The sequence below is a fragment of the Toxoplasma gondii genome, chromosome X (genome assembly GCF_000006565.2).
Source record: "Toxoplasma gondii ME49 chromosome X, whole genome shotgun sequence".
NCBI classification, from domain to species: Eukaryota; Apicomplexa; class Conoidasida; order Eucoccidiorida; family Sarcocystidae; genus Toxoplasma; species Toxoplasma gondii.
Window position 1 is genome coordinate 6,265,849 of NC_031478.1, and position 21,485 is coordinate 6,287,333.

At 51.5% G+C, this 21,485-nt stretch overlaps 7 protein-coding genes and 1 non-coding gene across 8 annotated transcripts; 4 read left to right on the top strand and 4 right to left on the bottom strand.

Moving 5' to 3' along the window:
- The first annotated feature begins 93 nt into the window (after nucleotides 1–93).
- TGME49_214360 lies at nucleotides 94–166 on the top strand. Its single transcript has one exon. It is a non-coding gene; the product is annotated as a tRNA-Glu (tRNA).
- A 470-nt stretch (nucleotides 167–636) lies between these two features.
- Nucleotides 637–5,450, bottom strand: TGME49_214370 (hypothetical protein). The gene is made up of 4 exons (XM_002370728.2): nucleotides 3,536–5,450; nucleotides 2,647–3,337; nucleotides 1,569–1,809; nucleotides 637–1,324 (listed from the first exon to the last, which is right to left on the bottom strand). The coding sequence occupies exons 1-4, from the start codon at nucleotides 4,935–4,937 to the stop codon at nucleotides 1,121–1,123; spliced, it is 2,538 nt and encodes an 845-aa protein (XP_002370769.2). The 5' UTR covers nucleotides 4,938–5,450; the 3' UTR covers nucleotides 637–1,120.
- Nucleotides 5,451–6,231: 781 nt separating this feature from the next.
- On the bottom strand, nucleotides 6,232–7,547 carry TGME49_214380 (hypothetical protein). The gene has a single exon (XM_018779644.1). It carries the CDS (start codon nucleotides 7,530–7,532, stop codon nucleotides 7,104–7,106), a length of 429 nt encoding a protein of 142 aa, XP_018635739.1. The 5' UTR covers nucleotides 7,533–7,547; the 3' UTR covers nucleotides 6,232–7,103.
- Nucleotides 7,548–7,582: 35 nt separating this feature from the next.
- Nucleotides 7,583–8,890, bottom strand: TGME49_214385 (hypothetical protein; the record flags this gene model as incomplete). The annotated part of the gene is made up of 2 exons (XM_018779645.1): nucleotides 8,379–8,890; nucleotides 7,583–7,690 (listed from the first exon to the last, which is right to left on the bottom strand). The coding sequence occupies exons 1-2, from the start codon at nucleotides 8,424–8,426 to the stop codon at nucleotides 7,583–7,585; spliced, it is 156 nt and encodes a 51-aa protein (XP_018635738.1). The 5' UTR covers nucleotides 8,427–8,890.
- On the bottom strand, nucleotides 8,443–9,489 carry TGME49_214390 (hypothetical protein). Its single transcript, XM_002370730.2, has one exon. The coding sequence runs from the start codon at nucleotides 9,249–9,251 to the stop codon at nucleotides 8,940–8,942; it is 312 nt and encodes a 103-aa protein (XP_002370771.1). The 5' UTR covers nucleotides 9,252–9,489; the 3' UTR covers nucleotides 8,443–8,939.
- Nucleotides 9,490–10,140: 651 nt separating this feature from the next.
- Nucleotides 10,141–11,488, top strand: TGME49_214400 (hypothetical protein; the record flags this gene model as incomplete). The annotated part of the gene is made up of 2 exons (XM_018779646.1): nucleotides 10,141–10,537; nucleotides 11,217–11,488. 2 exons carry the CDS (start codon nucleotides 10,141–10,143, stop codon nucleotides 11,486–11,488), a joined length of 669 nt encoding a protein of 222 aa, XP_018635737.1.
- A 1,485-nt stretch (nucleotides 11,489–12,973) lies between these two features.
- On the top strand, nucleotides 12,974–18,310 carry TGME49_214410 (hypothetical protein). Its single transcript, XM_002370732.2, has one exon. The coding sequence runs from the start codon at nucleotides 14,618–14,620 to the stop codon at nucleotides 16,394–16,396; it is 1,779 nt and encodes a 592-aa protein (XP_002370773.1). The 5' UTR covers nucleotides 12,974–14,617; the 3' UTR covers nucleotides 16,397–18,310.
- A 748-nt stretch (nucleotides 18,311–19,058) lies between these two features.
- Nucleotides 19,059–19,673, top strand: TGME49_214420 (hypothetical protein; the record flags this gene model as incomplete). The annotated part of the gene is made up of 1 exon (XM_002370733.1): nucleotides 19,059–19,673. The coding sequence occupies one exon, from the start codon at nucleotides 19,059–19,061 to the stop codon at nucleotides 19,671–19,673; it is 615 nt and encodes a 204-aa protein (XP_002370774.1).
- Nucleotides 19,674–21,485: the final 1,812 nt, after the last annotated feature.

A 21,485-nucleotide genomic window follows, 5' to 3' on the forward strand; every position in this document is an offset into this window, starting at 1 on the left:
CATTATCTGTACCACAACACTGTGTCAGAATCTTCGTTTTCTAAAACGGTTTGTTTCGATGTTTTTCAGTTACCAGGTGTCAGCTCATGACCATCCGTCGTAGTCTAGGTGGTTAGGATACGCGGCTCTCACCCGCGCGACCCGGGTTCAAGTCCCGGCGACGGAATTTTTTTCTCACTGCATTCGAAATTTTCATAACGATATTTTATCTCTCTTAAGAGCGTGACAAAGCCTGGTGCGCACTCAAGTTTCTGTTCTCTTTACGTTTCCTCTGCGTTTCTTTTTCTTAAAACAGTGCGAAGGTAACCAGCCAACGTTGTGTCAAAAACAGTGCAACCTCAGTCAAGTGCTTAATTGGGAATTCCATCCCTTCTGCGCTCCTCTGGAAGCCAAATTCTGCAATTGTTGAAGAGTGGCCGTAGCTGGTACCTGAGCCTTGATGCTTGGGGGAAGATTGCGGGAGGGTGCGAGTGGCTTAGCCTGGTAGACGTTTTTCCTGTTCTCTCCCCTTTGTTGTTTTTTCTCGGGAAGAAATCAAGAGGGAATTGGACAACAGAAGGTAGTGTGGATGATAGCTGTAAATAAGGACAACTCCATAAGTGTTGTCGTTTCACGTCAAAGGACGAGGCACTGAGCTCCTGTGGAACTGCAGGATATCGCTTTGGACTTCGACAAGATCGAGTTTTCACAAAGACGACATAAACCAGGTTCACTGATCAGACAGTAAAGACATACAAATGGGGGTTCCCCGAAAGTGGGCACTAGCGGAAACGAATGGACAAAATTCAAACTCCGTGGCATCGCTTTACGTTTAAAACCCGGTCCCCAATGTGAGACGAAGGCAGAAGAAACAAACCTCAAGAGCGGCGTTCGCTACGTTTGCACATTGAGGTTTCCCCGGGCAGCATATTTACAAAACTACTCCCTGCGAATCATGTTGGGTCAAGCTCAACAAATGGAGAACCCAAGTGCAAGGTACGAGTGGATTCGTGCCCGTAACTCTACGCACCCAACTGTGCAGTAACGAAAAAAACAAAACGTGCTCCATACCGCGCGTATACAAGATGCAGAGACTGTGAATCGTTTGAGATACAGGTTACACTACTTTCAGCAAAGCGCTTCATTTATTTCTCCCGTCATCGTCAAACAGGTTGCGCGGCAACTTCTTTCGAATCTTCACTGCACCGCGTTTGCCGAGCTTATAGATTTTCTGGCCAATGTAAGGCTTGGGCCGCCCGCCGTTGTCACTGAACCTCTTCCCAAGTCTCTCATCCAGTCCAACAGTGAACCGCGCCTTCATATCCACCAGCGAAGCATTCGACGTCTGAAAAGAAACCACCAACACCAAAAGTGTCGCAGCGTTCTATAGACACTATGTACATTTCCAAACAAAAATGATCGTGGGTACTCTGCTGTGCGGAGCTTCACCACATGGACGCTTTTAAATAGATGACCGAGTGTGTTCAACAGTCGCCCCGACCCATCTGCGGATGAAAGAATGCTTGTAAAGCAGCATATACATCGGCATAGCAGTATCGGCAAATATGCACACTGCGGTGCAAACGTACCAGCTTGTACGGTTCGTCGTTTGCGCCGGGTGATATTGCCACTGGCGTGTCATCAATCAGGAAGGAACCAGATTGACTCCAGCCGCTTTTGCTCCTTCTACCAGGTGAAGCGCTGGACGATGATGTCGCCTCCGCACTCTCGAGAGAAGGCAACGGTAGCATTCGTTTGGTCTTCAAATCGAAAACAAGACTGCGGCCGCCGACGCGGTCCAGAAGAAGAAACTTTCCGCATGGGCTTCTCCTGTACAGGCGAAAGCCGCCAGAATCACACGACACGAATAACTGATTCGCACGAGTTAAGTGTGTTGGATTCTTCCGGCAAATCTTTTTCCGACTTTTCTACGTCCAGCATACACCACCGATCAAGTCAGCTCAGTGCTACTTACCCTTGGCAAGAACTGGTCAAACAGTGGCCCCTTGGAGGTGTGCCGTACCCCTGGTCCCATGAATTCCACGTTCGGCGTCGCGTCTAGTATCTTCGGTTGAACATTATAGACGGCAACTTTGCGGCTTAACGTCGCACCCACGCGACCGAAGTAGAAGGGTGAGCCGGAACAGTGGCACACTTTCTAATGAATGTATGTCAATGCTACTAGCCTAACACAGCTCGGGGGACTCGTGAACCTGTCTGGCTTAATCCTACGTACGGGGGGAGCGAGCACATGAACGAATTGCATAAACATTTCTAAATTTGCACAGACGACCCAAAAGTCCGCCCAGCCGCGACGGAAAGCCATGGCGAATTTCGAGGGAGACAACGGATTCTGTGTCGATTACCGACATATTCCACCTTTTCCGACATTGGGTTGCTGTAGGCATCTCAGCAGTGTACAAAAAACAACCTGTATCACTGCGTCTGCACAATTCTCTCACAACAGAAAGCTTCTCCCCTTTGCGCTCGGTGTGCTGTCCACTCTGCTTTTCTAGTGTTCGGCGAACTATGGTAAGAAAGGTAGAACGACAGCAAAAGAGAAAAATCTAGTGCTGATTGTCCGTTTTCGCCAACCAAGGCACAATTGCCTCTCGTTTCTCCGTGAGTCCCGTTTTTTTTTCTCGATGGCGTTTTGTGTCATCTTACCCAAGAACGCAGCAATTCGCCACGTCGCCTGGTTTCAAATCGGGGAAGCGGCTGACGCTCTTCCCGACAGCGACACCTGCAAGAGGCCCTAGGTTTAAACCGAAAAACAACATGTCCGTCTCTCTGTACATCAGCATTGCTTGCAACACAGTCCCCGGCGGAACTGGCAAGAGACGAACACCTTTGCATTCCACGTCGTCGTTTTCATTTGCTTCTTCTTCTTGTGTCTGGTTCACACTCGGAGCCGCGGAAGCAGACGCGCCCTTTCGGCAAAGCAAAAGACGGGGCTCTTCTCTGTTCAGGGCCGAAGCGGCACCAGGTGTAGAACCAAACAAACCTGGTCTCCTTTCTTTACCGCGATCCTTCCCTGTCGCGCTGGCGTCCCCCATCGCCAGCTGAGAAAAAGACAGTACAGGTGGTGTGGACAAGTCCGGATTCAACCGCAAGTACGCGGAAAGAACACTCTCCATCTGCGCCTGAACAAAGGCGCCGTCGTCGTCTCCAAGTAAGGAACAAACGTGGGCAGCAAAAGGTAGAGTATGTGCAGCTAGCAACGCCTCGTGCAAACCCCCTCCTTCGTTTTGGAGGATTCTGTCCCTCTCGCCGGCATCCGCGAACCAATTCGATTCAAGGCTTGTGTCCGGGCTGCCGTCCGGCGAAGCAGACGAATATGAAGCGGAACGGGAGGAATCTGTGGAGACACGAGAAGGACGCAGATACATCTGGGGATGAGAAACTCGCACTGCGGTAGTCGATGAAAAGACAGGCACGCTTTCGTGCAAGAATTAACAGAGGTCTGATCGCAGTAAACACTCCGTAGGACTCAGGTGTTTTTGAGACATTCTGCTAGATGTGTAAGCTCCTTCCTCTTTTCCTGCGCTCTGCTCACATTTCTCCTCCCGCACAAGACGGTCCCAGCCAGCGACATCTTGGCCGAAATGGATGCGAAGAGCTTTGAAGAGGGACACGAAATTGCTCTCCAGGTTCAGACGGTCCAAGAGCAAAGCAAGGCCAACCTGGCTATCGACAACCGTCGAGGCAGAGACCCCGTATTGCCAGTAAATAGTAGATAGGAGGCTGTGCGCTCCGTGGAAAACCTTGGCGACATCGCGATTCGCCAACAGAGACGAGCACACAAAGCGGACCAGCTCCCGATGCTGACGCATGGAAGAACCGGACACTCTAGGAGTAGAAGAAGAGGGGGAGAAAAACATAGAGGAGATGGAGCGGCGTGCAGAAGAGTCCTCTGGAGAAGAGAAGGAATGCGAAGAACAGAAGCTGAAGAGAATGACAGCCGTCGACGTCGACACGTACAGTGAGCGCAACAACTCGGTACGGCCTCCGTGGTGAAGAAGACGCTGGGTTTCTTCGGAATAACTGTCCCGTTTGTCTTCCTTGCGTGTTCCCTTTCGACATCCACCTTCTGCAGAATTCAGAGAGCTGTCGTCGCGCAACAGACCAGGAGTGGGTGGCGAGGATGGGCATTGGGACGGATGACGCAGTGCATGCGGCGTAGAGGCAAAAGGGGTTGACTCGGGCAGAAGGGGAAGGTGCACACCTATCGAAGACCGTAAGAGCCGCGAGCGAGTCGAAGAACCAAACAAACCCGCTGGTCCGGAAAGATCTGCAGCTTCGCCGAGAACATCGACGTAGTCCTGTCCGGGAGTTCCAAACACAGCGGATACGGCAGCCGAGTCACCAAAGCCTTTCGAATCACGACCTCGATGCAGAAAAGACCTAGTGGCGTTAGTCTCCGGAAGCATGGCAAGACGTCTCAGCTGCGGAGGAGCCGAAAAACAACCAGCTGCGCCAGCAAAAGATTCCTTGCAGCACGAAAGAATCCAATCGACTGCAACTCTTGCGTCGGCAATCGTTGAAACGTAGTAAAGAGGAATCGCCCACTGGATGTCTGTACACCGTCGCTCGGGGTCGCGCGGGCGGTCTTCTGACCGGTGACCGGACACAAAACATCGGAAGGACGACCCTGGAGCGCATGACGCAGGATTAGCATTAGCTAAAACGACCGAAGAACCGGAAAGATGGTGGGCGCGCGCAGTTCGAGAGAAACACTGACAGTTAGACACCGGTCGCTGGAACACGCGGTTGGCCGCTCTTCCCCGCGTTCTTGGCCATGGGAGTACACGGCAAGAACTTCCTGAGGATCCCTTCGTAAGTGGTACTGTTCCCCCTACCCGGACGTTCCCCTCGCGGAGCGCAAAGAAAGGTCCTAGCCCATTCATCGCGGGTACGCAAAGGAAGAATTTCGTTGGGGCGATCGCATGCAGCCCCATCTTGGGTCAATAACTATTACAGCACGTCGTCTCTCCTTCCCATCGTGATCTTCGCCGCATGCATACCTGAAAAAAAACTGCACCGCTCGGTACGATTTCGTGTAGAACAGTCCTCAACACGATTTCTCGGAGCCGCATTAGGAATTCGCGACCTAGCCAAACTGGCGAAATCAGGACAATTGGCGACTGAATGACTCATGAGAGCAGCTCCAAGGGTAATTTCAGAGGAGGTTTCGAAAACACACACGTCTTTGCGTAACTGGAACTCAGAGAATGCAGCTTTGCATTAACAAAACGGCACGAAAAACTAGGCTACTGAAAGGGAGGAGCCCTGGGTTGGACAAAAAGAAAAATCACTCACGGACCGAAAGCTCTGTCTACCGGAAGCCAATCACCCCACAGAATGCGAATAAATCTCAATCATAAACAGTGGAAAATCGGCAGATGAAAAAGAATACTGATATGGCTTTCGATCGATACGACAAGAAATGACGCCCACAGAGATTCTACTGTACTCTTTGTTTGCTCTTTAGAACGATAGTGTCGCTGTCCATGAGTCCATTGCATACGCAAAGAAGCACACTGCGCTGGTGTATCTGCTACCCGTAACGGAGGTGACCCTGCCCTCTCGATTCAACTGCCACGCCAAAATCTTCAGCCGCACTTGAAAGGGGCACAAATATGCCAAGATCGAGAGTTTGATCCAAAATGGTGTTGCTGTCCGATTTCTTCTGTCGAATGTGACGAGCTACCACGCAATCTATGCATGCTTGCCTGGCATCAGCAGTACGCGGATCAGTTTCTAAGAAGTGTTTCGTGGCGGGAATATCTGATACGCGGTTTGTGCAAGCAGTACGCTGTGAAAGTGTAAAAGGCGCTAAATGGATTCGCTTGTCGGCGGCGACGTTGAAGGATTAGATGTGTGTGGCTGCCGCAGGTCCACAGTAAAGCAGACTCCTGGAGAGAATGTGCGTTCAGCTAGAAACTCTCTGCACAGCAGACACCCTCAATAGGAAAAACGCGCCCAGCTTTACTCCAGACGCATGTTCGAGTCTGCGCAGCACTGGAACATGAGCGATTTAGATAACGGATTTCATAGCTGTAGAGGCGTACGGCTGGCACCCACCTTGGTGGGTGCTTCACCTCATGAAGAAGTCTCAATCCGTGTCACATCGCTGAATTACGTAAGTGCATCAATTGCCAATGGATATTTGACTCTAGCACAACAAAGACACTGCGAAGAAAAAACTGCAGAGGTTGGAAAACAGCCTCTGGCAAAGCTGCCTCATTGGGTATGACCACTATGGCACCCACCAGCAAAAGCACGCTGGACCACCACACTCACGTTCTCTGGTTGCTCACACGTGCGCTAGCGTGCGCTCATATTACTAGGTTTATTCACTAAGTGACCGCAGATCCTGAGAGACGACCGTGGCATGCTATCTGGTAAACCGTCGCACAGCTGTCAAAAACAACATGGTGTGTCGCATTCAGCTTGTTTCGCTCTCCCGATATCCAATTGGAAGTAAACTGTTTGTCGTTCTGCATACACGACGGCACTGGTTGCACAGCCAACTAGTCAGCTGTATCGGCCCCCCGAAACACTACCAGCAACTCTGTAACGGGCAATCAGGCAGCGTAGCGCAATTCTAGCAGCTTTTCTCACTTTTGAAACGAAGGCTGCTCGCACGTGAGTGATTCCCAAAGCTGCCCGCATGACTTCCTTAACAAATCGGTATGTGTTTGTTCTGCTCCACAATCAACAAAGTGACACGAACGGCAGCATCCCTAGCATACGATTCACTTTCTTCCAAACCGGTATATGACAGCACTTACTCCGGGCATCCAGAGCTGGATCCCCCATTTAAACGTGATGTTCGTGCGAATATGCGAATCGAGATGACCCACTCATTCTTTTCACGTGTTCTCTTCGGGGTAAAACCAATACGTACGCTTAATTTTCCCTCAATGTTTTCGGAAGCGAAGCAGACTAAGTTTCCTTTCTATCTAGAAAGTCGAATTTCACGGCTGTTTGAATGTCTGCTGTTACAGACGGTGAATATATTTGGATTCAAGGAGCAAAACGCAGCCCACCGCGGTTCGTAACATGCCCCTGATAATGGAAGGGAATCCAGCGTCTGGTGCCTATACCATTATTGTTTCACGCTAAAACAGAGAAATGAAAAGACAAGAAGTGCCAAGAAAAAGCTTTGGTGTGAGATTCCCAGTGCCCCCGACGCTCCCACCACTACAGACCGTGCCAACAACAAAACGACTCCTCTCTGACCCTACCACTCCCGCTAAGGAGAGTGTAACGACACGCGGCATGGCCGTGAAAAGAGTTCCAAAGAGGCCGAAGCGAAATGGAGGAAGAACAGGAGAAGAAGGAACGACAGCGAACCCCACGAACAGAGGACGCGGATAAGATCGGACCGGGCCGAAAGGCACAGCAGAGACAAACGGTGTCAGAAAGAATTGCAGCGGAGAGACACGAAGAGAAAAAAAGGGAATCCAGTAAGATAGAAGGAACAGTAAAGTGGCGAAGAGGGACCGTTCGCGAAGCAAGAGCAAACACATGCAAGAATACCTATCCATCTGTGTCTATGACTGCGTCTCCTGCTCCTTCTTCAGAGCCAACTGCTGTTTTATCCTTTGACGGTAGAGGTCTCCTTCCCTATGAAGTTTCTCTGCCTCTTCTTCAACGTTGTGGTAGACAACCTGGAAGTATGCGACGCCAACAGGAATGCCGGCGCCTGTATAAAAACATCCAGAACATGAAACAATGAAGTGCAGACGACGCAAGCAGCATCCTGCCATCACCCGCCACCGGACAACACACAAGGCGACACATGCGAAGAAATCGAGCGCCATCCACAGGAGGAGATGGAACTACATGACTGTGCACAATAGCAGCGGATGCCAATCGGACATGAAAGGAACTTTGTTAATTAGTATTAACCAATGAGGTTTGATATTTTGAACCCAGAAGCTACCACGCCTATATGGGACATCAGATCGAACCTGCGGTACATAAATATGTCATGACGGTTGTACATTAGTTGTTGAATGTCAATCGAACTTGCGAAAATTAAGTTTTCAATGGAATCAACTGGGAAGAACAGGCTTCAGCGTCCACTCTGTGTGCTTCCGCATTAGTCCCACACCAATGCTACCTTTTTAGACATGTGGCAGTGCGTGCTGCCCTCAATCAGATGTATCAGCATAGGTATCTCGTTTTTTTCGACCTCGATGTGTTCCGTGAGGGTAAAACGAGACTCTATGTCGGAAGGGAAATGCCTCACATTTCCACAGACGCTGCATTTGGCTACAGAAATCCACGGAAAGCACAATCGAAGTTGAATCCGGTAGGCAAAGACCTTCAAAGATATCTAAGCCAATAGTACAGCTCGTAGTATATTCTCCCCAGAAAAGCCGACAAACTTGGTTGGGTATCCCAAACGTAGCCGATACTGCATCTTTATCGAGCATCTTGAAAACGTGACAGCTGGGTCGCACGGGGACGCATGTGAACGCGCGTGAAAAAAAGTTCTTCCGCGCGAGCCGCTGCGTGTCCGGGCTATTCGGTGCAAATTGATCTTATGGTTGGCGCTCTGTCGAAACGACAGGGTGAGATATTTTGCAGGGACTAACCCAGGAGAGCGAGGCCGGCCCACTTAGCGCCCTTCGTGAGTGATGCTAAGAGGTACGACATGCTGGGAGTCGACGACGGGTGAAATTAATGGTCACAGAACGACGAAAAACGCGCAAAAAAGAGACGTGAGACCTGGTCAGCGGGAGCGAAACGGTACTGGTGTGAAGAAGCGGCGACGAAAAGAGGAACCTGGAGACGGAAGGCCACTGCGGAGCCAAGGAGAAGGGCAACTGTGCATTCAAGGCTGAAGAGGAGACAGACGATGCAAAGGAGAGGTAGAGAAACGGAAAAGACTACGTAAAATGGGAGAGAAAATGGTGGGAGGACATAACCGGCGAGAACTTCCTGGTTTAAGCAGTAAATGGGAAGTCGATGGATGGATGCATGCAGGGGATGCAACAGATACAACGATGGACTAGGCACAAAGGAGACGCCCAGCGAAGTTGATTCGCCATGCGGAAAAAGACAAAGGCGAAACGCGTTTGGCAGTAGAGATGGGAAGTCGAAGGAGTGAGTGAAGGCAAACAACCCCACGAACGAACACCCTGGCTGCTATGCGTCAGCAACAAACCAGAACACGGACCGGAATGCCGAGAGACACAACCGGGCGGACGGCCACTTACTATCGAGTGACAGCTTCTTCCAGGTGTTTCCAAGAACATAAGAACGTCTCAAGAAACCCTCTAGAAAGTCAAAACGTTTCCTCGAAGAGAAGCATGTAGTTGAGTGGAGAAAGTCAAGGTCCGCATGCACATTAAGTTACCAATGGAGAGCTCCTGGAGGTCGCTCGTCAGCAATGGACGAAGGTGACCTGCGGCTGAAGGTTGCAAATCTTCTCTGGAGGGACTTCCACACATTTACCTACGCCGGGTGTCCCATCATTATAGCCTTATGTCATTTGTTATGAACTGGTATGTCATGTTCGGTTTTCTTGGGGTAGCGAATGAGTAGTTGGACACGATATTTGTACCGCAAAGGATGAGCGACGTTACATGACACGTAGGCCGGAAAGAAGTGCCTCATCCATGGTAAAAAACGTATACGGATATATTCTGAAGCAGTGTGTCTGGTGATGAGAAAATAACAAGGTTGATGACGGCTTACGCATATTCCGTACCTGAACGATGTAATCAGAATACCGAGTTTCTCCGAGAGCATCGTTCCGCCCACGATCGGCTCCATACAGCCGTCCCCCTCCTGCGTTCCAGTCCATGTGATCAGGGTTTGCAGCCCTTCTGTGCCCAACCCCTATCCAAGTCCTGTCGATGAGGCGTCTGTTTCGCACGCATTCAACTGATGTAATGTTTCTTGACTTTCCCCGTGTGAAATCCTAGTAGCTCAGCAGGCCTACAGTTCCTACAATAACCCTACTCAAAAATGCGAACAGCGGTCTTTCGCTCTCTTGGCATCGTCTACTATATCCTGTATAATGGCCGCCAGTGCAACGCCGTGTGTGTCGGTTTTCATCTTGGGTGGCCAGAGCCGCTGAGACGCACGTGCGCAGCCTGTAGTGTCTTGTTGTTCGACTTCCCCCCCATATAAATATATTTCATGGGGCTCCTTTCTGGGGATGTAGAGACAGACAGTTACCGTAGATCTCCGCCTATGATTGTTTTGCTGTGGAAATCTGCTGAGCGCGCAACGTTAATCTTCTGCGACTCCAAATCACAGAGAGAGCCTCCAGTCAACAGCCCTCTGTCTCGTAGTTCAAGGACCTCCTCGATATATGGTAACGTAGTCATAAACATGAAAAGACTCAAAGTTCCTTTTGCGGTTATGGACAAACGAGGATTCACGTGGGGTTTTGATGGAAGCTTCACGAGAACTGTTCAGGTGCGCATTGCCCATCTACGGTTCGGTACTGTTGTCGCGCTTGAGACAGGAGAGACCTTTGGCAAGTTTCTATTTGAAGAAGGAACGACGAACAAGCGGATAAACACGAACACAGGTACAGTATGATTAAGACTCTCTAGTCAGCTGGATGTAGCCAGACAGCTCGTTCTAGACAGACGGCCTTCGGCTGGTATGCTACTACGCACGCGAAACAGATGCCAAGCTCGAGTTGCATCGGTTCGAGCAAATCGTTCCGCCGACGGTCTCTCGATGAAAACATTGACTGGTTTTTCCTCCTTAACCATCTGCGACAGTTTTCATCTAGTCTTGAATCATCACCTGGGTTGCCATCGCATTCGTTCAACAGAACTGATATCATCCCCTGGTTGCACCCTCGAACGCGTTGTCGCGTCCCCCAGCCACGAGACTCCAGCACAGCGTTCCTGTCTTCCGAACCATGGCTGGTACCAGGGAATAGCGGGGGTTTAATCAATTTTGCTGTACGCAGTACTTTCTCTCGAAGCGGTTCATGTAAGTGTCTTTGTCTGCCGTAACAGGCAGAGTCCTTGTTGAGGCAAGGACCGTAGAATGCCGCTTGCCACAATTCCAGGAAACGTGTTGTTATCTTGACAGTGGCAAGTGGGCGGGATTGCGTTGCTCAATGCCAGCACGTGGTGCAGTCCCTCACACTCGTCCTTCCATTGCACAGTGTTGCAATGGCGCATGTGCTGTCTTCCCCTCCTTTTACAGATGTTAAACATGAAAAGGCAAATGCGAGTTTGGCGTTTTCTCAGGACCCCGAGTCGAATTCTCACAACAGGCGAAAGATCAATACGCGTGGTCGCCATGTCCGCCTGCGTCGCAGTCGTTCCGGGGGCACCAGCAGTTGGAAACCGTTAGCCTCGAGAGTTTTAATCGTGACATTCCTAGTAGCGCTGGCAGCAGTCGCCCTTCGAAGGTATGTGTTACGCACGAGGTCTCGTTCGATGTCCACCATTTCCCAAGATTCCGACACCTCAGCCTCTCCACGAGAAACATTTCTGGAGTCCCGTGCACGACTCCGTGAAGTAAATGGAGGTGGTGAAGAGAAACCTGCCTTTTCCAGTTCGCCGGTCGAAGGTGAAGCTGCAACTGTGACCCCTTTCACACGTGCTAGCACGATAGCTCAGACAGACGAGCGCCCACGTATTGATGAACATGTCGGTGCAGAGCTGAAGGCGGAAGGACCCTCAAAACGTCGGGAAGGCTTAGACAAGCTTCTGAAAAACTTGGAGGTGGAAATCGTACAACAACATCGGCTCCTGAACACGGCCATTCTTGAAGGAGACACAAAAACAATTACTTCCACAAACGAGAGGCTCCTTAGTCTACTGAAGGGGCAGGCATTTTTGCAGAGATATCTCGACAAATCTGGTAAGGGGGGGAGTGCGTCATGAAATGGGTTAATTCTTTCTACACCGCTGTCTCAAGGTCTGCACAGACAGAAATGTCGACCACAGCGCGATAACTTTTTGGAGGATCAGCAGGTTGCAGGCGCATGAGTGATGGAGGAGGTTTCGGTGGCTAATGCCTGACTCCTCGGTAAAGAGGAACGATGTCTGGAAACGAAAATACATTGGTGGCAGAGCTCAGCGAGATGCTGTATTTCTCGTTTCCTAGTGAAAAATAAATCCTGGGAGTTGTAATGACAAAACTCTTGGAGAGTGTGAAACAACGCGAGGCTGCAAGGTTAAGGGGGCTAGTGAAGCGACTGTACTACTTGATAGAACTCAAAAAGACGATTACGGGAAGATGAAGAATGCTTGACGCATGAAACTGAGAGGAGGCGAAATGGACGTGCACCTGGTACGGGACATGGGCAGCGACTGCACGATATGTTGACGGCGACTGTTACTCTACAAGTACGCTGGCGTGCCAACATTATCTCTGTCGGCTGAACAAGCCACAGAGATAAATTCCCAGATCATGCTTCGCCGCAAGGAACAAAGAACGGAAGTAGCGTCTATCGCAGGATCGTCGCCAGCCGCATCCTCGAATACGGAAGGAGAGCACGTCGGTAGCAGATCATGGGCACCGGCAGATACCAAGTGAAGCTCTCTGGAAGCCCGAAATTTTTTCTTCGTTCGCTTCTTAGCTTCGTGCAGATGACGAAGAACCGAACCACGGTATCCGCTTTGCTAGCATTGTTGCCTGTTTTTGTTGGACGTTTTGGTTCCACATCGTTGAGTGCCTGGCTTCAGCGAATCAGCACGGCGACCCACCCAGAGTGAAGAGTTATTGGGGTTATGCCAGTGCACAGTTGTCCGATAATGAACACAAAGCAGCTCTATGAGGTTCCGTTACACAAGTACAGCAGCGTTACACCAGTGTTTCTTGTTAATTTGGGGGGTTGCAGATTTGTGAAACAGGGAAAACGGATATCAAATTTTTATGTATTTAAGTCTGTGCACCGCGGTCGTTCCGCGGAATGGTGCCTCGGACTGTTTCGAGACTCTAATGTGTATCAGATTCCCAAGGGTGAGCCCCCCCCCCCCCCACAAATAGCAGGGTCCCGCCTACACTCAGTTCACTGAGTACCGGTAAGAGAAGCAAGGGCTGGTAAACACTAGCACGGCAAAGCAACCACCTACTACCAGGCTAAAAAGAGGGACTGACATAACGAACGCCATTCGTTATAGGTACAGTTCTCTTACTGCTGCGGCACTCGATTGGCGAACTGTGGAGAATCACGTATGCTTCTGCCACGACAGTTGTGTGTATTGCCCAGTCAACTGTAAGCAGCGGATTACTGTGTGGCATTGTAGACCAAGTCAACCATCCTGTCCAACATGCCGCTAACGCACATAAAACGACGTGAATGCCGCACCGTTGCCTGTGTTGTGACGGTGGCCCCAAGTTTTTGTTTTCCGGAGTGGGTTTTGACTGGGCGCAGCTGCATGAAGAGGCCCAAACTTCTTGTCGACGTGCAAGTGAGTTGTGTCTCTCTGGTGGATAACCAAGGAAGAGGGGGTTCTGATAGAAGCGAGCTTCTTGGCGGTCCAACGTGGTGGTCGTAGAAGTCGGGACCAGTATTCCTCACGACATTCGAGGATTGTTTTGGGTATGCGTAGTGCCATTGATCTCGGAAGGGTCTGGAGCTTTGTGGTCGTACAAAAGGAAGATTTGACAATTAGTGTCGAGACTCGGAGTGCGAACGCATTCACGGACAGCCGATTTCGATGTGCAGTGCGGTTTATTCGGAACGTCCCGCTGCACATCCGTGCTGCGGCGGAATCTTGGAACATGACTCTGAACCACTATTTGTTGAGCCTGCCTAGGCAGCAGCGATAGTGAAGATCGTGAAGGCTCGATTTTCACTCATATCGTTGCTGTTCGTTGACTTCGAGGCGCGAGGATCGCCGTCATGAAAAGCTCTCGACACAGCCGGCAATCGCCGAAGCGTACGCTCTCCCCTTCCCGGCCGGATCCTGGTAATGGCTCACGAGCATTTTTGCCTCATATGCGCATCTGTCGGACGTGGCGTCTCTGTCCGGATGGGTTTTGTTTATTAACGTTGAGTTTTGCCAGCGAAGCGTGCCATTGGGAAGTTCCACCTGGTTCACCCTTGTGGTGTTGAAGAAACTCCGGGTGTCTTCCACTGTTGCCACCCTCCCCCGTTCTGGGCAGTTCCCTCCTTGCACTGGTGACTTTTGCCGATTGGGTTATCTGGGGAAAATTGTGAGAGGGCGGATAAAAACGGACAAAGGCACTTGGTGGTTGAAAAAAGATCAGTTCGATAATTGCTCCCACAACTGACTCGAGATAAACCCCTTCGTCCGTTCGTCTCAAAAGGGGAGGCTGATCCCCGGCTCGTCTTGCACGGGCGTCCGGAGAGCCTCGACTCGTGCCACCAGCTGTCTATCGATGATATTTTCGATTGTTTTTCTTTCCTTATCCGTCTGCAGTTGTTTCATCGTGGGTTCTGAATTGGCTGATCAGTCAGTCCTGGGTTGCCACTGTGCTCTCTCAACAGGGCGCGGAATTTTTGCTAGGTGGCCGCTTGAACCCACCGTTGCATCCGCCAGGAGTGAAGCCGCAGCACACCGCTGTTGTGTCTCAAATTCACAGCTGGCATCAGGGAATAGTGGTCGCTGGCCGATACTGCTGTACAAATGATTTCTCGGTAAATCGATCATCCAATTGTTTTTCATCTGCCATGAGGGGCAGTGTACTTGTTGTGACAAGGACAGTAGATTGCCGCTTGTCACGATTCCAGGGAAAGTGTTATTTTCGACAGTGGCCAGTGAGCGGGACGACGCGCTCACATCGTACACGTGGTTGGTACCTCACACTGCTCCTTCCACTGCAGAGTGCCGTGATGGCGCACGTGCTGATTTCTTCTCCGTCTACGGTTGAACTCGACGAGGAAACCCAGGTTTTCACGTCTTTACAAAATGCCGCTTTAATTCCTCGCGACAGGAGAAAGACAAGGACGCATGTCCGCCTGCGTCGCAGTCGTTCCGGGGGCACTGGCAGTTGGAAACCGTTAGCCACGAGAGTTTTAATCGTGACGTTCCTAGTAGCGCTGGCAGCAGTCGCCCTTCGAAGGTATGTGTTACGCACGAGGTCTCGTTCGATGTCCACCGTTTCCCAAGATTCCGACATCTCAGCTTCTCCACGAGAAACGGTCCTCGACGACCGCGCACGATTCCGGGCAGATGACGGAGGCAACGAAGGGGAATTTGCCTTTCCCAGTTCGCCAGTCGAAAATGTCGCTGCAGCTGTGGCCCGTTTGAACCATGGTAGCACAACCGCTGACGAGCAACCACATCGTGGTGGACAGGCCGATGCAGCGCTGGAGCTACTACGACCGCCAACTCCCTCTTGGGGAAACCAAGAGGCTCCCGAGGGTGTGACGGGGCGAATCACAGAAGCTGTCGCCATGCCGCTCCCTGCTATCGATTCACTCGGCGAGCGACCGCACAATGGTGAACAGGCCAGTGCAGCGCTGGAACCACCAGGACCGGCAACTTCCCCTTGGGGAAATGAAGAGACTCCCGATGGTGCGACGGGGCGAATCACAGAAGCTGTCGCCATGCCGCTCCCTGCTATCGATTCACTCGGCGAGCGACCGCACAATGGTGAACAGGCCAGTGCAGCGCTGGAACCACCAGGACCGGCAACTTCCCCTTGGGGAAACGAAGAGACTCCCGAGGGTGCGACGGGGCGAATCACAGAAGCTGTCGCCATGCCGCTCCCTGCTAACGATTCATTCGGCGAGCGACCACACAATGGTGAACAGGCCAGTGCAGCGCTGGAACCACCAGGACCGGCAACTTCCCCTTGGGGAAATGAAGAGACTCCCGATGGTGCGACGGGGCGAATCACAGAAGCTGTCGCCATGCCGCTCCCTGCTATCGATTCACTCGGCGAGCGACCGCACAATGGTGAACAGGCCAGTGCAGCGCTGGAACCACCAGGACCGGCAACTTCCCCTTGGGGAAACGAAGAGACTCCCGAGGGTGCGACGGGGCGAATCACAGAAGCTGTCGCCATGCCGCTCCCTGCTAACGATTCATTCGGCGAGCGACCACACAATGGTGAACAGGCCAGTGCAGCGCTGGAACCACCAGGACCGGCAACTTCCCCTTGGGGAAACGAAGAGACTCCCGAGGGTGCGACGGGGCGAATCACAGAAACTGTGGCCACGTCGACCGTTGGTAGCATAGCTCCTGCGGAACAGTCACATAGTGGGGAACAAGCCGGTGCAGTGCTGGAGCCACCAGCAGCACCAAAGCCGTGGGGAATTTTAGATGCGGCCCTCGAGAAGGTGCGGGAAGAAATTTCAAAACAACAGGTTCAACTACATTTTGCAATGCGTAGAGGGGACTCAGCAGAAGTTGATGCGAGGAAGGAGATGCTGCTTGACCTACTGAAGGGGAGGGCGTTGTTGCAGAGCATTCCCGACGAGCCTGGTGACGGAGAAATTCCTTGAATTATTTTCTACATCGGGTTCGCAGGTCTTCCTTGAGCCACAGTGCGGCGACATTTTGGAGGATCTGTAGACTTCAGGCGCATGAGTGTTGGAGAAGGTTTCAGCGGTTATTGCCTGATTCTTCGGTTAAGAGGAGCAGTGGTTGGAAGAGGAAGGTGCGATGCTGACATAGAGTTGCAAGCTTTAATGACAACTTTCTTGAACAGGTGAAACACCGCGCACTTGCGAGGTTGCAGAGGCGAGTATTTTGTCAACGACTGCTGTACTTGCTAGAGACCTCAGAAAGACGCTTACGCGGAGCTGGAGAAGTTTTGATGCGGGCAAGAGGAGAGTACCCGAAAATGGACCTCTACCTAAAAGGCGACACGGGCAGCGATTGCACGATACTTCGACAGCGACCCTACAAACGCGCTGGTTCACGAGCATTATGCTGAACAAGCCGCGGAGACAAAAGTCCAGATCCCTGGTTCGCGTCAAGGAACAAAGGACGGAATTACGGTCTGTTGCAGGATCGCCGTCAGTCGCATCCTCGAATGGCGAAGGAGAGTACGTCGTTGGCAGATCATGTGCACTGGCAGATCCCCAGTTACACTCTCAGGACGTCTAATATTCCTTCCTTCTTTTGGCAGCATAGCTTCGCGCAGATGACGAACAAACGAAACAAGGTATCCGATGGTACAGCAATTTTGCAGGTGTTTTTCGGACATTTGGTTTAGGTATTAGTGCCGCTGTGCCTCAGGGAATAAGCACGATTACCCACCCAAAGTCATTTAAGTCGTTACAGAGTTATGCCGCTGCATGCTTCTTTGGTGATAAATGCAAAGCAGCTTCCCCAGTTTCCGTTACACAAATAATAGGTGAAACCTTCTTTGCGCCTGCACACTGAAGCAATGCAAATGCATTTAAAAGAAACGGTTGCAAGCGCTATATTTTAGGTTTGGCACAAACGATTTCAGGAATTCTAAATCACGATGTGCCCTACCGCGAGTTTCGGTACACAGTCGGCCCGCGCTCGACCGCGGGGTGTCCAGCGGCATTACGTCAGTACTTCTTGTTAATTTGGGGGGTTACTGATTTGTGAAACAGGGAAAACGGATTTCAAATTGGTATGCATTTAAGTCTGTGCACCGCGGTCGTTCCGCGGAATGGTGCCTCGGACTGTTTCGAGACTCTAATGTGTATCAGATTAGGGTCTGGAGCTTTGTGGTCGTACAAAAAAAAAGATTTGACAATTAGTGTCGAGACTCGGAGTGCGAACACACTCACGGACATCCGATATTGATGAGTAGTGCCGATTATTCGGAACGTCCCGCTGCACATCCGTGCTGCGGCGGAATCTTGGAACATGACTCTGAACCACTATTTGTTGAGCCTGCCTAGGCAGCAGCGATAGTGAAGATCGTGAAGGCTCGATTTTCACTCATATAGTTGCTGTTCGTTGACTTCGAGGCGCGAGGATCGCCGTCATGAAAAGCTCTCGACACAGCCGGCAACCGCCGAAGCGTACGCTCTCGCCTTCCCGGCCGGATCCTGGTGACGGCACACGAGCATTTTTGCCTCATATGCGCATCTGTCGGACGTGGCGTCTCTGTCCGGATGAGTTTTGTTTATTAACGTTGAGTTTTGCCAGCGAAGCGAGCCATTGGGAAGTTACGCCTGGGTCATTCTTGTGCTGTCAACTGGACTGCCCATGTGTCCAAGCGACGCCACTATCCCCTGTTCTTGGCGGTTTCCTGCTCGCACAGGTGACACCAGCTGTCTCGGTCAACTGACGAAAACTGTGAAAAGAGTGGTGAAAATGAACAGAGGATAAGTCGCTTATAAAGGCAGTTGTCGTGACACAACTGGCAGTAGGTAAAGGCCCTTTGACCACACTTTTCGAACACGGCAGACGGATGCCCAGCTCGACCTGCTCCAGCTTCCGGTAGACCTGTAGGTGGATTGTTCCGAGTGCCGGTGGTTTTTCAGTGAACCTTTGAATCATTTGTTTCTGCTCAGCCGTCCTCGATAGTGTTCATGTTTAGTTTTGGGAGGGTTTCTACGTTTCCATAGAGTCAGTTCAACGGAGAGTGGAATCGGACCTGGAACATAAATTGATCGCTGCAGGCCCCTGTAACGACGTGGAGGACAGCGCTCCCACGCCTTTCCCGTGCTTCTTGAGGCGGGGGTGAGGGGTCATGCCGATGTTACAGCCCACAAGGCTTGGGGGGACAAGATGCATCATAGTGTCGTTAATTTGCCATTACAGGGGACTTCTTTGTTGTGACAGATGCGGCTTCCTTGCCATTCGTCACGAGTTCCGCGAAAACACGAGTTTTCATCGCATGAGGGGGACTACGTTGCCCTCATCCAACACGCGGTGCAGTCGTCCACACCGCCACTTATACTGCACCGTGCTGCAATGGCGCACGCGCTGACTTCTGCTCCCTCTACAGGGGTGGATCTCGACATGGAAACTGAGGCTTTGACATCTTCACGCGGATCCTTGTTGGTTCCAGGAGACAGGCGAAAGACAAGGACACTTACCCGCCTTCTTCATGATGGTCCGCGTAGTAAAGGCGCGTGGAAACCGTTAGGCTCGCGACTGTTTGGCGTTGCCTTTGCATTAACGGTGACGGCTATCGTTTTAAGAAGGTATGCAGTATGCATGAGGGCTCAGTCAATGTTGGCCGATTTCCGTGGCTCAGAAAATTCACCCTCTATTCCACGAGCGGGAGTCTTCGGTTCTGGAGCGCGACTCCGGAGACTTGCTGAGGGAGGCGGCGAGAAGGAATCCGAGGAGCCCAGTGCGTCAGCCGAATGCGTCACTTCAGCTCTGGCCCCTTTTACCGCAAGTGACACAGAAGGTCTGACAGACCAGCAACAGCAAACTGATGAGCTGGCCAGTTCAGAGTCTGTTGATCAAGCATCGGCAAACCCGTGGGGGGACTTAGAAAAGGCTCTTGAGGCTGTGGGGGTGCAAATGACAGAAGTTGCAACCCCTTTGGCTCTTGGTAGCACCACCGTTGAGACAGGCCAGCAGCAACAATCTGGCGAACACGGCGGTGCACAGATGGAGGACCAACTGCAGCCATTGCCTACGAGGGGCATTAAAATGGCTCTCGAGAACGTGCAAAAACGGATCTCACAGCAGCACGCTCAACTACTCTTGGCACTTCATGAAGAAGGCCGACACGAAATCATGTGGAGAAAGGAAACGCTGTATGTGCTACTGGATGAACAAGTGAGATTGCAGCAAGTTATCGACGAGATTGATGCAGCAAATGCTCAACACTGAAATGGGTTAATCTTTTTACACTACGTCCGCAAACCTCCCACAGGCGGAAACGCCAGTCTGGAGTCACAACACGATGTTGTTTGGAGAATCCGCAGAACGCAAGCGCATGAGAGTACTGCAGGAGGTTTCAGTGGCTGCTGCCTGACTCCTCGGTGAAGAGGCACAGCGGCTGGACGAAGAAGGTGCGTTGCTGGCATTGCTTTGCGGGACGCTGCACTTCTCGTTTTTCGGTGGAGAAAGAGCCTTGCGAATCTGGAACGACAAAACACTTGAGCAGATGAAACAACTCGCGGCAATACGGCTGCAGAGGCGAATACTACTTATTCAGCGTCGGCTGCAGTTGCTAAAGACATCAGAAAGGCGCTTACGCGGAGCTGGAGAAGTTTTGATGCGGGCAAGAGGAGAGTAGGCGAAAATGAACCTCTACCTGAAAGGCGACACGGGCAGCGATTGCACGATACGTCGACAGCGACTGTTACTCTGTAGGCACGCTGGCGCACCAACATTTCCTCCATTGGCTGAACAAGCTCCTGAGACAAGTCCTCAGATGACGACCAACATTTTAATGTGCACAGCTACCTTACTGCGAGCACAATTAACTGGTCAGTTGCAGAGAAGCATACATGCTTCTATCACGGAGGTTATGGGTTTTCCCCAGTCAGTGGCGAGCAGCGGATTCGCGTATCCAGTCCTCTGACAGTGTGAAACGGGTTTTACTTCTTGTTCAGCATTTTGCTAGGGGATGCACAGCGTGAAACTCCTCACCGCTGCCTGCGGAGTGACGGCGGCCCTCAGTTAATGCCGTCTGCAGCCGGGGTTGATTTGACTCAGCTGCATGAAAGTGCCCACGCCACGAGTAGACGCACAAGTCCGGTCAAATCTCTCTCGATTAAAGGAAAGAGGAACAGGGGGATCCAGCTTCGGGCGGGTTTCTTGTCGGTCCAACGTGGCGGTCGTGTCAGTAAGTACTACCATTTCTCTAGCCATTCGTTGACAGCTCTGGCTACACAGAGGCCTACTGACGCCGGAACGGGGCTGGAGATTTGGAGTCGTACACGTCGACGAATGCACAATCTGTGTGGGGACTTGGAGTTCGAGCACATTGATAGACAGCCGATTATGATGTATAGTAGTGATGGTGTCAGAGGTCCCGCTGCAGTGCTGTGCTGGGGCGGAGATTTGAAACATGGTGCTGAGTCACTGTTTGTTGAATGTACCTGGGCAGAAGTGAAAATCAATTGTGTGGTGTGTAATTTTCCCCTCCAATCGCTAGTCGCGGACTTCCAGTCCAGAGGGCCGTCTGCGTGATGAACACTCGACGTACCCGCCAACTGCCTACGCTCCTCCCGGCCTAGACGTGGTGACAGCAAACGAGCACGTTTGCCTCATTTTTGCACCTTTCATTCGTGCTGTCTCTGTCGAACTGGGTTGCCCTTTCCGTGTGTTGACATTTGTATATAAAGATTGATGCCGAGTGGAGCATTTGCCCGGAAACCGCTTGCGCAGTTGAGCGGAGTCTCTGTGTCTCCCACTCTCCTCTTTGTGGGCGGTTTGGAACGCGCGGATGTGGGATTTTTTTCTCCTGTGTGGCCTAACAGGAGGAAATGGTGGAAGGGCAAATAAACACAGACAGAAGGGCTTTGTGTCAAAAGCCGTTTAGTAAGGTGACTTCTGCGAGATGGCACGTTCTAAACAAACGCGCGGCGACCGTTGTTCTAAGCAAGAAGCAAATTAGGTCAATGATGTGCCCTCCAGCAGAGGCCGCGGCGATTCGTCCCGGACAGCAGGAGTTATTCCTCCCCCTTTAGACCG